The following is a 15,364-nucleotide window of genomic DNA, read 5'->3' on the forward strand; positions in this document are numbered from 1 at the left end:
TTTGTCAGCCGATCAGCAACAACGTTTCCTTCTCTGTAAATATTTGAGATTCGAACCATTGACGAACCTATATATATATATATATATATATATATTATATATATATATATTATAAATACAATATCATAATCATGACTTGTTGAAGCATCCTTTTTTGTCATTTCTGTATTTTTACGAGACTACTCTTTGTCATATCCTGTAAAACATATGGTACAAGTGTTCTAGATGGGAAGATAGTTTACATTAACTTGAAGCTAAAAGGAGAAGCTCACATGTTATATCAATTAAGGAACCTAGGTTACCTAGGTACTACTACTGTGACCATCTATGTCCAAGACTCGTATCACATAAGATCTTTAAAAAGGGTCTAATAGGCAGTGGTTGTGCGCCTAACTTTTGATTGATGTGCACTAATCAAGAAGGTGAAACATGAGAAATCTAATTAGAATTATTGGGTTACGGTATGAGGGGCAACATATAGTGTATAGTACAACTTTAAGTTGTCTAGGTTATCTGTTTCAGACATTTTTGTCAAAACTACTAAGGACATTTTTGACATGTGATAATAAAACCATATATAAACAAAGTCAATCTTTACTAATCATATTCCCGATCAAATTAAACAATAAAGTAAGGTGGAATCTATACTAGGATGTAAGAGATTGTTAGTTTCCAATACTATTGCCATTGTAAGAGTGGATTTAACATCTGGGGTAGCTGGGGAGTTCTTAAGACTCATTAACATGTTAACATGGGGTGTCGTACTGGTACATCTTTGGTCCAGATTTATATGAGTTCTAATTTGTGCAAGATGATAGTGGGAATTAGGAAATAGAATGATCTATGTATCAGAAAATCAATGTAGACAGTAGCCCGAAAGGTAACCTTGTCTTGCAATACCACTTGTTGAGCAATTCTACATTTTGCTTGGTCTCATAAAATCAATAGGAATCAACTTCTAGTTTTTACGTTATTTTTTTTCAACTTGGTGAATCAACAACATTTAGGCCATTACAAAACAAAGAAAGAAGAGTTCGGAAAGAATTTCTATTATGTTTATGTCGTTTCTATTATACATTAATTTGGATGAAATTATATGTAATAGCAATGCCAGGTTACCACGAAAGGACTAAGGGGGTACTTAATATTAGTTAAAGAACCATGAACTAAAACACAAACCTTCCACCACAGAAGATACATGTAAATAGAATTATAGAAATCTCAATATATAAAACCCAAGAAGCAACTACAATGCATTGAGAGATACCATACGTTCTTACCAAATAATGACGCGCTGAGAGATATCATACGTTCTTCCAATTCCTCCTGATAGCTTTCTTTTTTACTTTTCTTGCTCAAAGGAATCTAATTATCAAAACAAACCCCAATTAGATGAAACTATAAAAAGAAAATAAGGTGTTGAAAAGAAGTTCTAACCCTTCACAAATTAGTCAAAATAGTAAACTTTGAATATATATTACAAGCTACTAAAGGTAAAGCTCGCTCAAAGTCTAATAATTTAGAAAAGAAGTTCTATAATTATGTCATTATGTGATTCTTGGCTTCCGCTTACTTTACATATCATCATTTTAAGAAAGGTTCCCGAATAAGGTTATCAGAGGCGAATGGCGCCACGCCCAATCTGAGCAATTATATTTAGTAGTGCTTTAGTCATGTACACAACCACTTAATTTAATTATTAATCAACCATTGGATAATGAAGAAAGTTAATTGAAGTGACACCAAATTGATTATCATGTCAATGCAAAAAAAATTGATTATCATATAAAAAATGATGACTTTTGGTCTAATGAAACAATATGAACAAAGTCATCATTCTGGAAAAGCTATTACTCAAACTAAACATACAATGCGACAAAATGTATTGTGGTTAATTGGAGATGGGACTTCTGTTAAGATTAAGTCTGATCCCTAGATTCCGGATATTACTAATCATGTTCCTAACATAATAGGTGAACTTCCACCAAACATTTTTTGGGTTTCTGATCTAATTTTACAGGAAACAAGAAGCTGGAATGTTGATCTTATATCCACTTATTTCGATGAAAACACCAAACAAGCGATCTATAACATTCCTATACCTCACTGCAATCAGAAGGACAAATTGGTGTGGAAGCCAACACCAACAGGAAGATTTACCACTAAATCACATTACAAGGAAATTAAATCAGACCAAGCTCTAACAGATCAAGCGTATAACTTTCCTTGGACAAAATTTTGGAAGAAAACACATATGATACCTCAGGTTCAGAATTTTTAATGGAAAATGATTCATGATGGCATACCAACATTAGGAAAAATAGGATCTATTCTACCACATTTACCTCAGAACTGTATAATGTGTGATGATGGAGAGATAGAGACAACAGTCCACCTATTTTCGAGCTGCAAAAATTCAAAGAGTTGGTTAGCCTCACTGATCCACAACACCTAACCATAGAACCTATAAATTATTTGAAGCAAATCCTTACACAGGAGGTAAATAATGACAAGATATGGTATAGTGTTACTCAACTTTTCTGGGAATGGTGACGATCATCATTTCCATAACAAAATGTTGGATCTACCAAGATGTTGGTGGACAACAAAACATAACTTAAGGTATGCTACTATTCCTTCAATTAACTTGGATTCTAACGAAGCTTTTCAGGTAGAACAATGACGTCCATCACCAAGGGGTTCGGTGAAAATTAACTTTGATGGCGTCTTCAAGCTAGACAAGGCAGCATGCGCAGCCATTGCAAGAGACTCAGAAGTAGGGGTGGGAATTGGTCTGGATGGCGGAAAACGGACACTAACTCAACCGGTCCGAGGCGGAACGGGCACAAGTCATAAGTGTCCACTCGGACATCCGGACAAAACGTGCGGATATTTCGGATTTTTCTCTAATAAAGTGCCCGTCCGTGACCGTTTTGATAGTCAGACAAACCGGGTATCGGTCGGGCGGACGTTGGTCACTAGTGAACAAATAAAGCAAATTTTATTCAAAATTAAATATTTTTAGTAGATAAATATATACAACTTTTTAAACTCCCACTTTACAATTCCAAAAAGTAATGAATACAAAAGGGTTATTTCCCAAATGGCCCCCAACTTTGTGACCAGCTTCCTGCCAGGCCCCCTAGATTAGCAATAATTCCCGTATGGCCCCCTTTTTCAGTTATCTTTAACATTTCGTTACTCTCTCTCCTCCATCTCATTTTCTCTCTCTGCCACATCATTTCAGCACGTGACATCATCATCTTCACCGGCAAGGATCGACGGCCGGCGACCTTCCATTTTTTTTCTCTCTCTCTAAATAATTTTTTTTTTATAATTCTCTCTCTCTAAACTCCGACGAAGGGGGTTTCCCTTCGCCGGAGTAGGTCGAAGTCGACCTTGAACAGAGTTGTTCAAGGTCTGTTTGAGACCTTGAACAGATCTGTTCAAGGTCGACTTCGACCTACTCTGGCGAAGGGAAACTCCCTTCGCCGGAGTTTAGAGAGAGAGGAGAGAATTTAAAAAAAAATGTTTTTTTTAGAGAAAGAAAAAAAAATTTGGAGGTCGCCGGCTGAAAATTTGGCCGGCCAGCGACCCCTGTCGGAGAAGATGATGATATGGCGTGATAGGTGACTTGGCAGAGAGAGAAAATGAGATGGAGGAGAGAGAGTAACGGAATGTTAAACATAACGGAAAAAGTGGGTCATAAGGGAATTATTGCTAATCTAGGGGGCCTGGCAGGAAGCTGGTCACAAAGTTGGGGGCCATTTGGGAAATAACCCAATACAAAATCAAAAGATAATCATTGAGATTACTTATGGATTATGATCAGTTTTGTTCTTTTTTCTTATGGATTACAGACGGTTTATTGTGAATTTTAGGATTACGGGTAGGATAAACAGACAGGTATGGAAGGGTTCGGTCGAGCGGACTATATAAGCGGGCGGACTCGGTCGGATCACCGGTTAAGGACCTATGCCCGCGTCCGTCCGCTTAAGCTCTTTCGGTCGGGCGGGTACGGACCGCTTCGGACATCGGACGGTCACGTACCCTTCGGACTCGGGCGATCATGGGCGGGTTCCGGGTTTCCAGGCCAAAATCCCACCCCTACTCAGAAGGCAACATTTTGGGTTCAAGAAGTAAAAGAATAAACCCTAAGTCGGCTATTCACAGTGAACTGATGGGATTTAGAGAAGGAATGGAGCTAGCGGCTCAGTTAGGGTTTCATTCCTATTATATAGAGGGTGATGCAAAGGTAGCCCTAGATCTCATCTCCACCGTCGATTTGGAGGTCCCCTGGAGAATCTCCACTGAAATCAACGAGCTACGACGTCTCACGTGTCACGCTAATATCGTCCTCTATTTCTGTCCGAGAGAATGCAACTTCGAGGCTCATAACCTCGCGGCGTTGGCATTAATCCCTGAGTAAATTGGCTTTAGTTGTTGCCTCCTTAATCTGTTAACTTTGGTTACAATTTAGTCCTTTCTTTGTATTCTAGTCTTTCTGGGTACTAAAAGTGCTAAAACATTGTAACCTTTTTTTTTTTTTTGTTGAATAAAAACATTGTAACCTTATTGTTTTAATGTTATGCTTTTCTCCAGAAAAAAAAAAAAAGCAGATGTGAACCCCAGACCTCACTGGCGCAAGGGATATGATTGAACCAGTCAGAGTGATGATAAATTGGTCTGAAAATATTAGGACTAACCCAGACTACCACAATTAACAAGTTAGTTAGTCCCTAAATCTGTTATTATAACAGATTTAGTTGAGAAATCTGCTTAGTATAAGAGCATCTCCAATGGGACACTCAATCTCTGACACTAAGAGTGTCACATAGACTTTTTGGAGTTTTTGTTAAAAAATCATCTCCAATGGAACACTTTATTAGACACTCTAATATGAGGTGGACACATTTATTATAGAGTGTCTAGAGAGAGAAACTCTAAAATGAGAGTGTCTACTTGAGACTCTCTAAGTGTTACTTTTAAATTTCAACCAATAGATTTCAACTACTTTTTATCTATTGAAGAAGGACAAGTGTATTAAGTACATACACTTTAGAGACTTCCATTGGAGACCAACAAAAATCCATTGGAGACCAACAAAAATTAGAGTGTCTCTACATTGACATTTAGGAAAGAGAATCTCTATTGACCCTTGTTAGACTGTCCCATTGGAGATGCTCTGAATACAAAGTTGAGAAATTCTTACAATACCAGCTCCTTCTCTCTTAGGCATTAAAATTTTACTTTCTCTGCTAAGTATTCATTCTTTTTAGTTTCAGACGATAGGTTAGTAGATTTGTATGCCATTAGATTAATTTTAAACCATATTTTATTATTACATTTTCATCGTTCTTGGCAAATCTTTTGATAAAAATTCTAAAACCCTAAAATAGTTTATGTTTTTTGCTTCTCATGGCGACTTATGTGCTTTCTCAGATCTTGAAGCCAGTCAATCTTCATATGTTTTTGATGTTTATGTTCTTCTCTCTTCATTACATAGTTCTAATCCCTCATGATTTATTAGATCTTCTTAGACAATACATGGTAATCTGAGCTGGTGCTTTGATTTGAACTTTCTGTATTTTAGGGTTTTCATTTTGTTTGATATATTGCCTCAAATGTGATTATCTATTGTCTGATTCCATTTTTGGACGTTTTATATTTGGTGGTTTATGATATGTGTCTTTCAAAATGTATGGTGATTCTCTGTTTTGAACTTGGGAATTGTGATACCGGATGGTGGTTTTCTGAATAAGCTAAGATGGTGTATGTTAATTTTTATTAGATTGCTTCTGTCAGAGAGTTGCATTATTCATTTTGTTATTCCTGAGTAGTTTGGTTACATTGTCCCAACTTGATTCTGTTAATTCTTGCTTAAGATGGTGGTCTTCTGAATAAGCTAAGATGTTGTATCTTTTTTACCCTCAGTTTGTTATATCTTTTCTCTGAATTAATCTGATTATTTTCTAGGGTTTTCTATTCGAACAATTTCTGTTAATTCTTGCTTAAGATCATCCTCATCCGTTAGTGTTCGATAAGAGTTCTGCCTAAATTTCTATCTTATATTGTGGTCAACTACTTCGTTTTCCATTTTTTTGTTAATATCTATCTCATGGGCGTCTTCAAGTGCCTTTGTAGTCAATAGTACACTCGCACTCTCTAAGTCCAAGAGTAGAAAGAATAAAAGGTTTTAATGGGAAAAACCTGTCGTGGTCATATAAATAAGGCAATGGTAATTTTGTAGGGTCGATTTCCGGTTGACTAAGTACGCTAAGCAACTGACCTGGTTTACTTCTTTTGTGGTTAAAGGCATCACAGTAGATTAGTCAAATGAGATATCCATGAATTCTCATGGACTCATGCAACATTTCGCCTTTCTGGCTAAACAAGTTTTGCCAATAAACTAATTTTGAGTCTTGACATGCACCTGATTCATAACTCATAAGAGAACCACAACAGTTATTCAGCATGATCTGTCCATAACTTGTAAGGTAGAATAATAAATGAACCACTTGGAAGGCTTGGCTTGTATTTCCCTGGATGTGGAAATTTGCTTTTGAGGTTATGCTGTGTGTGAAGTGTATCATTACTGTCAAGGGCGGAGCCACAAGCAGACTACCCCTGGCTGGTAGTTCCGTTATATTTCCAAAGAGGTAGGGTTATTTTGTATTTGTAGCCAGGGTTTTTTTTTTTTTACCAGAGGAAAAAGGCTTGGAAGGAAAACCGATTAGAGAAAGAGAGCCTTGATCGACAGGAAGATTCAAAGTGAAGATTCAAACTATTATTTCTGTATCATCTCGTTCTTTATCTCTCTCTAATCTCTAATTTCTGTATCATCTCGTTCTTCTATCTCACTTTCTCAGCTTCTCTAACCCTTATTAGGGTTTAAAGTGAAGATTCAAACTAAAATTTATGGTTCTTCAAGTGATTCAAAACTTTGTTATTTAGGTAAGTGATATTTCTCCCCTCTTCTTTTTGATTCTTTCTAAAGCTTCTAAAACTTCTATATTGTTTATTTTGGGCATTTGGGTACTGATTTTGATGTTAGGGTTTCCCTTTTTCTATTCATTAAGAGTCCAAATACTTCTAAAATCCTTTTTCTCTTTAGGGTTTATTATGCTTGGGAAATTGCTGAGCATGTATGATGTCAGCTATTGGGGTTGATTTTTCTTAAAACTGGTTTGGGTAGAAACTAGTTTTAAACCCTAATATTGTAGATTCAAACAGAAAGAACGAGAATAAACTCTATTTGTTTAGTGCATTTTATATAGTGTTTATTGTTCCCCTTTTCTTTATTTTTTTTTCTTTTTTGCTGTAATCTTGCTTTAACTAGTTGATTAATTTGGTAATCTTGATGTTTTTGTGTAAATCCCTTTCTCAATTTCAATTTAGCATACCATTTTTATATCTAGATGGAAGTTCATATAGTCAAATAACTTCTCTTATGATCTTTGAAATGGAGAAAATACGGAAGAATTGTTGGTTTACACTTTTACTTCGCCATCTCTAAATTACAGTTTCGTGATTACATATAGATTGTATAGTAATTTTGGCTAGCCAGGTATAGATACAAATCTTGGCTCCGCCCTTGATTACTGTCTCAGATTCCTTTGTTAGTTATTGAAATTTCAGTGTTTGTCTGTTCTTTTGATCATGGTACAACGTCAAATGTTTACTTAATTTCACTGTTTGTCTGCTGTTGTGATCATGGTACAATGTCAAATGTTTACTTGATTGTGTTTGTTAGTAGAAAGAATAAAAGGTTTTAGCCTTGAAGCACCGATTGGTAGTTGCTGTTAAATGGATAAGTGGGAAAGCCTTCTCCCAGGTTTCACAGATTCAAAATGGAAGGTAGTTTTTTTTAAAAGTTTATTCATTATTGTATTTCTCTTTAACCTAGACATTGTTCCATCAACGCACTAATTTGTTTCTATTTATGGAGATAATTTGCTGCCCCAGGAGTACATTTATTGCTGGAAGGTCTGGGTCAGGCAAAACAGATCTAGTAATTGTCAAACTCCTTGAAAAGGAGCAGCTGTGCTTGTCTCAAGCTAGCAATGATGAAGAACTCGAAGAGGTTAAAATAAAGCAGTTGTTCGTAACCAGCAGTCCAGAATCGGTAAAAAATAAAATTTCGTACTTCAAAAGGTAAGTGGTTTAGTTACTTCAATGATTTGAAGACTACATTGATTCGTTTAGTTATGTAGCACCTTAATTACCAAATCTGAAGCTAGATGCCTAAAATCCATGATTTGAGACATTGAATTAGATCACGCACAACACCTACCACAGATGAACGTACCCAACCTAATATAGCCACTGATCAAGTAAACCCCACCATTAATAATGAAACAAACATCTAATATTAGCTTATGCTATTTTCCTAGTTCTTTGTTGTGACAAGTTATGACTTGATTGCTTTTATTATCTTTTGCAGTCTACTTGAGGGAAACTCTTCTATTCCAATCAATTCGGTTGTGATGCATGATGATGTAACTGAATCTGGTGATATACCTGACCGTTTTAGAGACATCCCACCCAGTAACTTCCCAATGGTTATAAACTTTCAAAAATTCTTAGAGATGCTCGATAGAAGTGTCGAAGATTCTTTCTTCGACAGATTTATCAGGACCAAGGAGGTGACCTATGATAGGTTTTGTTCCTATTATTGGCATCGTTTCAATAAAAAATGGACGAGGAAGGTTAGTTGTTGGACAACATTCACTCAAATAACTTCTCATATTAAAGGTGGATTATTGAAAGGTCAAATTCCTGACGATAAGCTCTCTCGAGAGGAATATACATCAGCACATGAGAAAAAGGGATCCAGCTTAGACAACCCAAAAAGAATTATAATATCTTCCTTGAGTATGAGGCGATGAAGCAAGAATCTAATGAATTTGATCAGGGAGATATAGTCATCGATCTTCAACGTAGGTTGAGACATCAACCCCTTGCACGTGATGAAATGGATTTTGTGTATATTGGCGATATACAGGATTTAACAATGAGAGAGATTTCCCTGTTTAAATACGTATGCCGAAACGTTCAACAAGGGTTTGTTTTCTCGGGTGATACTGCCCAAACCATTGCTAAGGGAGTTGATTTTTTATTTCAAGACGTAAAATCTCTGTTTAACAGTGAATTCATCTTGGGATTAGACCCTCAGGGTAGGACAGTAAAAGATCAGTGTCCTGTATCTGAATTTTTCAACCTAGAACATAATTTCCGCACGCATAGCGGTGTTCTCAATCTGTCTCAGAGTGTGATTGACCTTATGCACCACTTCTTTCCACAATCCATTGAAAATGTAAGTCCAGAGAGAAGCCTTGTGCACGGAGAGGCTCCAGTTTTACTCGAATGCGGAGAAAAAACTGAGGATGCAATAATGGCTATCTTTGGCAATATTGGAAGTAAGGGTAAGTCTAAAGTTGGGTTTGGAGCGGAGCAGGTCGTTTTAGTCCGCGATGATATAGTTAAGAAAGAGCTTGTTGATCAAATAGGAACGCAAGTCCTTGTCTTGACGATTCTTGAGTGCAAGGGCCTAGAATTTCAGGTGACTGATTCGCTTTTACTCTTAACCTTTCCTTTCTTTAATTAGTAGTGATATATTTGGAAACTTAACACTAGAAGCAGTTCACATATTACCCGATATCAATTTCTTAATACTTGACAGCTAACTATCGTCACATATAAGATTTAGTTTAAATTTGAGATAGTTTCTTTTAGTGTTTACATTCTTACTTTGATGCTGCATATGCAGGATGTTCTTTTATATAATTTTTTCGGGACATCCCCGTTAAAAAGCCAGTGGAGAGTTATTTATTCATATATGGAGGGAAAAGGCATGACCGATTCAACTCATCAAAAGTTTGGAAAGAAGTGGATTTTGTGAAAAACGGGAGAGTTATTTATTGCATCCTTAGTTTTCTCTCCGCATTCGAGTAAAACTGGAGCCTCTCCGTGCACAAGGCTTCTCTCTGGACTTACATTTTCAATGGATTGTGGAAAGAAGTGGTGCATAAGGTCAATCACACTCTGAGACAGATTGAGAACACCGCTATGCGTGCGGAAATTATGTTCTAGGTTGAAAAATTCAGATACAGGACACTGATCTTTTACTGTCCCACCCTGAGGGTCTAATCCCAAGATGAATTCACTGTTAAACAGAGATTTTACGTCTTGAAATAAAAAATCAACTCCCTTAGCAATGGTTTGGGCAGTATCACCCGAGAAAACAAACCCTTGTTGAACGTTTCGGCATACGTATTTAAACAGGCAAATCTCTCTCATTGTTAAATCCTGTATATCGTCAATATACACAAAATCCATTTCATCACGTGCAAGGGGTTGATGTCTCAACCTACGTTGAAGATCGATGACTATATCTCCCTGATCAAATTCTTTGGAGAGGCATTATAGATGAGAAATATGGTAGTAGTAAGGGACGGTGGAAACAGCATCGGATCAAAGTAGCGTATGGCTGTGGAGTTTGGAAAGGGATAGTGGCTAGAGCTAAAATTTTGATTCTATTACTAAGTGGAAGTTAGGAGATGGAGCTCTTACTAGCTTTTGGGAGGATGTTTGGTGTTGTCAGACTCCCCTAAAGGATAGATTCCCGGTAATATACTCCATTTCCTTGTTCAGAGACGGGTCGGTTTTTGATCATTTCAACTGGATCCTCGGTGTGTGGAACGTTAGGCTCCGGAGAAACCTTAACGACTGGGAGGTGGGTGTATTTTCGGACCTCCTTCTGATTTTGGAAAAGTATAAACCAGTTCAAGGTGTTGAAGATATGAAGATATGGTCCAGAAGAGAGGAGGAGGCTTTCTCGGTGAAGAATTGTTACTCTAGAATTCACCTGCAAGCAGATCGCCCAAGCTTTCAGTTCGAATTCAGAGCTTTATGGTCGAAGTTTATACCTCCCAGGGTCAGCTTTGTGGTGTGGGCTGCTGTGTTGGGAAAATTGCCTACCACGGATAATCTTCGGAAGAGAGGGATGATGATTCCCAACAGATGTAGTAGATGTAATCAAAGTGAGGAGTCGATCAGCCACCTATTCATTCACTGTGGGAAAGCGTCTATATTGTGGAATTTCTTTACCGGAGAACGAGGGCTCTCTTGGTGCGCTCCAAGATCCATCGACCTAGTCCTAGAGCAATGGGGCACGGTTCCTATTAAGAAAGAGAAGAGGGAACTTTGGCACCTCGTCCCATACGCTGTGTGCTGGTCTATATGGAAGGCTAGAAACGATGGGATTTTTAAGGACTCGATTAAGAGTATGGAAGTGGAGAAGGAAGACGTCCTAGGAATTCTATTTTCCTGGAGTAGACATATTGGATGGGCTAAACCCTACTCCTATTTTGATTTTGTTTCGAATTTGGGGGGTATAGTTAGCTAATATGCTACGTTAATACTCCCCCGGTCTGTTGTTTTGTTTTTTTTATCATTCTTTTTTCCTGTTCTTTCCCTTGTATATTTTTTCCTCCATGAATTCAATCAAGTTTCAAAAAAAAAAAAAAAAAATTCAACTCATCAAAATGGTCCAGATTTTAGTTTGGAGAAACATAACAAACTTTGCGCTGAGCTCAAACACTTGTACGTGGCAATAACACGTACAAGACAAAAACTATGGATATCTGAGAATACAGATGACTTTTGTAGCCTATGTTCAGCTACTGGGAGAAGTTGGGCTTGGTAAATGTCATAAAACTGGACAAATCATTTCTGCATGGGATGAATGCCGATAGTAGCAAGGAAGAGTGGCTTGGTTGGGGAATAAAGGTCAGTTAGTGGGTTCTTTCAATTGTTTTAGCATGAAACTTATCCTTGATATTTTACCTAGACCTAACCATTATTTGGCAATTTGCTTGCAGTTACTTGGTGAAGAAAACTTTGACATCGCATCACTTTGCTTAGAAAGGGCTGGAGACTCGTCCAACGAGAAATTGGCAAAGGCTGGCGCACTGCAAGCTAAAACGAATTGAATGAAAAATCCAGATTCAGACCGTAAACATTTGACAGAGGCGGCACAGATTTATGAAGAAATTGGGGAAGTTGAGAGTGCTGTCGAATGTTATATTTGCACTAAAGGAATTCGAAACAGCAGGTGTGGACTATTTCCCCCTTTCAAGCTATAGAAAAGCTTTCCATTGTAGTTGTTTAATTGCAGTGTTTTCTCTTTTGTATCTTTATTACAGGTATTCTGTATATGAACAAATGTCAAGGGTCGAGGCTAAAGGATGCTGGTGACTGTTTTTCACTAGCTCAACGTTGGAAAACTGCTGCTGAAGTATATTCCGATGCCAACTGTTACTCAGAGTCCTTGAGTGCTTGCGCTAAAGGCAATCTCTTTGATATGGGGCTTCAATTATTAGATTCTTGGAAAGAACGCTGGGACAATTATGTTGATACAGCCAAAGGTCAAGAACTGGAAACTTTGAAAGAAGAGTTTGTTGAAAAAGGTGCAAGTTACTATTCGGAAATGAAAGACACTGATAATATGATTAAGTTCGTCCGACTGTTCAAAACTGTGGACCTGAGATATTTGTTCTTGAGGTCTTGTGATCACCTTGTCGAGCTTATGCACCTAGAAGCAGAGTGTCGAAACTTCCATGTTGCTGCCTATGCGGCACTGCTCACGGGAGATCTCCTTTTTGAGGCGGATATGCTCGAGAAAGACGAAAATTTCCGAGAATCGTCCCGGGTTATTCTGCATTATATTCTTGTCAGCTCTTTGTGGTCAAAAGGAAGCGGAGGTTGGCCACTAAAGAATTTTCCAGACAAGGAAAAGCTTTTGGTGAAAGTGAAACTGATGGCGAAGAAATAAGGAGATGATTTCTATGACTCTGTCTGCGTTCAGTGTGATGCACTATCAGAAGGTAGGAGCTTCCTAGAGATGAGAGAGTGTTTTCTTGTTTCTCGGAGGAAAGGAATTAATCAAGCTGAGATAATCTCTTGTAGAAAAAATTTGGATTTACATATTGATGGAGCTCTACCTGATTATAAATGGGATGATGGTGAAATCGTGCGATCTTTAAAACAAGATTGTCCCATTTCCCGAGAGATTTCTATTGAAGCATTATTGTATTATTGGCGTTTTTCGACAGTGGACATTCAAATAATTTTGGATTCCTTAGATGTTACTAAAACAGAAAGTCAAAAAGCTTGCTGGAATTTCTGCATGGCCTACTTAGGTGCGAATCCAGTAATAGATGAGACTCGCCGACTGCGGCTGGTAATTCCTAACTTTTGGCAGAGAAAGTTTCTGTCCAAGCAACAAGATTTGATCGTGGAAGAGAAGGAATTTGTTACTGCTGCACGCAGGTATTGGGTTCCGGAAGTTATGAATCAAAGTTTGAAAGTGTTGTGGAAGTTGGAATCCCTCTACGAATTCTCCACTAAGAAGCAGCTCTCGATGGTTTCTCAAGTTAAATGTCTGTTCTGCATCTTTGAAGTCGTGTGTTGGATATCGAAGTTCCAGAGACGAGAAAAACTTCCTGCAACATTGCAGACGAAGGGGGTCTCTTGGATGAAGCAGTTATTGAGTATGATGTTTCATATCGATTGGGAAGTGATGATGATGGAAGAGATGATGTCTCTGAGATCATCTGAGATCTTCAAAGAGCTACTCCAAGGAGTTATTGGATTAACTTTAGAGTCAACTGATAAGAGAACGCCAACTCAAGTTAGACTTGTAGTGATGAGTATATTCATCGCTGGAAGTCTGTCGGGTGCATTATATTGGCAGATTGTGAGTGATTGGGCTCCTGGCCAAGAATGGGAGACATTCATCAAGGAATTTAAAGAGAACATGGATTCTCCGAAGTTTCTAGTAGACTGTTTTTGGGTTAATTTGAAAGTTGTGTTCGACTGCAAATGGATGACAGAATATGCGATTATTACACCAGGCTGCCTGGTGTATCTTCTAGAGCGCCTGCTGTTACTAGTATCTTTCAGTCAGGGGTTTGTTTTTACAACAAAGGCTTATCTCGCTGAATCAAGGCCGACTGCGGAGTTGAAGTTTGACTCGGGGACCCTCCCATTATCTAACTTCAAAAAGTTCTTGGAAGAATTTTATGAGGTTGTCGTAACACGCATCATCTCCCAGTTTCTTTTAAAAAAAGCAAGCCAGTCGTGATTGGGTTGGAGAAGATGGTGCTTCACAAAAAAAGGCTATGCTGGTACAAAGGTTAATCGTGCTGAATAGTGTGATTTGTGTTAACTCCGGCCGAAACACCGATGACTTGATCGAATTTCTAACTAGACCAGATGTATCATCATCGATACACTCTGGGTTTAGAGAAACTCTTATCATGGACAGGCAGCCAGATTCACCTGGATTCGCCAATCTGCTTGCAAAAGCGCTGAAGTTAATTGGAAACCCCTTGGTTATCCTGACTGCGGGGAAGGATGAACGAAGCGGTAGCTGCCCCGACGCAGACGTCATTCATATGGGTTCGATCAAAAAAGAAGTTGGTAGGTCTACATAGGTTTCTGTTTTTTTTTAACCCTACTAGTATGAGTAGCCTTCTAAACTTCAGTACTAGTAGCCTTTTAAACTTGATATACTACTGGTCTAGGCTCTGCGTTTTGGCACATTGTTTTTATGTTTTAGTCACTCTTCTTGGGAAACACTTAAAAGGAATATTTTGTTTGGTACAACTCATAATGTTGTTTTAATTTTTTTTTTTAATAACCAACTAACTTTCACAATTTTAACAAAACAAAAAAAAACTTTCACAAGTGACCTACCTCCCTTCAACAAAAAAAAAATGTGACCTACCTCTAAGAGCATCTCCAATGCAAAAATTAGTTGAATAACCAACTAATTTCTCTTCCAATTTTTTTGAATAATTTTTTTTCAACTTTTTTTCAAGATCAAGATCGTCAATTCTCTCTTCTTCTTGTTTTCTTCTTGTTCTTCTCTCTCCAACATGTTGTTTTACTGGTATTATGAAAAACCAAGAATCTGGTCTTCCTGTTTTAATAAAAACAGGGATACACTTTAGAGTGTCTTTCTGAAATAAATTCAGAGATAACTTTAATTCCAAATTATTACTGTATTCTAAAAGATTAAACAGGAAAAAACTAATATAATTTAAAACAATGACAAATTAAAAAGTTAGAGAGAGAAAGCCGAGTCGAGTTGTCTCTTTCCTTAAGACAGTGAACACCCTGGTATTAGTACTAAAACCAGTAAGGTGTTTGTCTCCCAGGATACAACGGCTGTACCTTTCAGTGTGACGACTAAGAGTACTTCGTTTTTCTGAAAGCGTGCGAACTTAGAACAAGCAGTAAGAACGACAGATGAATTGACTTCTTAAACTCTAAATGCTCTTGTAACTTTGAATGCTAA

The 15,364-nt window shown here is 37.6% G+C and overlaps 2 protein-coding genes across 3 annotated transcripts; both read left to right on the forward strand.

Moving 5' to 3' along the window:
• The first annotated feature begins 7,765 nt into the window (after positions 1-7,765).
• Positions 7,766-9,183, forward strand: LOC147567400 (uncharacterized). The gene is made up of 3 exons (XM_086654062.1): positions 7,766-7,857; positions 7,966-8,154; positions 8,444-9,183. Exon 3 carries the CDS (start codon positions 8,487-8,489, stop codon positions 8,886-8,888), a length of 402 nt encoding a protein of 133 aa, XP_086510188.1. The 5' UTR covers positions 7,766-7,857; positions 7,966-8,154; positions 8,444-8,486; the 3' UTR covers positions 8,889-9,183.
• A 196-nt stretch (positions 9,184-9,379) lies between these two features.
• Positions 9,380-14,670, forward strand: LOC147567401 (uncharacterized). 2 transcript variants are annotated; one of them, XM_086654056.1, is made up of 4 exons: positions 9,380-9,562; positions 9,770-11,790; positions 11,883-12,115; positions 12,207-14,670. In XM_086654056.1, exon 4 carries the CDS (start codon positions 12,905-12,907, stop codon positions 14,144-14,146), a length of 1,242 nt encoding a protein of 413 aa, XP_086510182.1. In that variant the 5' UTR covers positions 9,380-9,562; positions 9,770-11,790; positions 11,883-12,115; positions 12,207-12,904; the 3' UTR covers positions 14,147-14,670. Both variants share the same exon structure in this region, with proteins under 2 accessions (XP_086510182.1, XP_086510183.1).
• The last annotated feature ends 694 nt before the right edge of the window (positions 14,671-15,364 follow it).

This window comes from Eschscholzia californica, unplaced genomic scaffold (assembly GCF_041429995.1).
Source record: "Eschscholzia californica isolate CP2 unplaced genomic scaffold, dmEscCali1.0.p SCAF_1, whole genome shotgun sequence".
Taxonomy (NCBI): domain Eukaryota; kingdom Viridiplantae; phylum Streptophyta; class Magnoliopsida; order Ranunculales; family Papaveraceae; genus Eschscholzia; species Eschscholzia californica.

Coding starts and splice junctions, on each gene's coding strand:
- LOC147567400 (XM_086654062.1), top strand. CDS start 8,487: ATGCATGATGATGTAACTGAATCTGGTGATATACCTGACCGTTTTAGA.
- LOC147567401 (XM_086654056.1), top strand. CDS start 12,905: ATGAGAGAGTGTTTTCTTGTTTCTCGGAGGAAAGGAATTAATCAAGCT.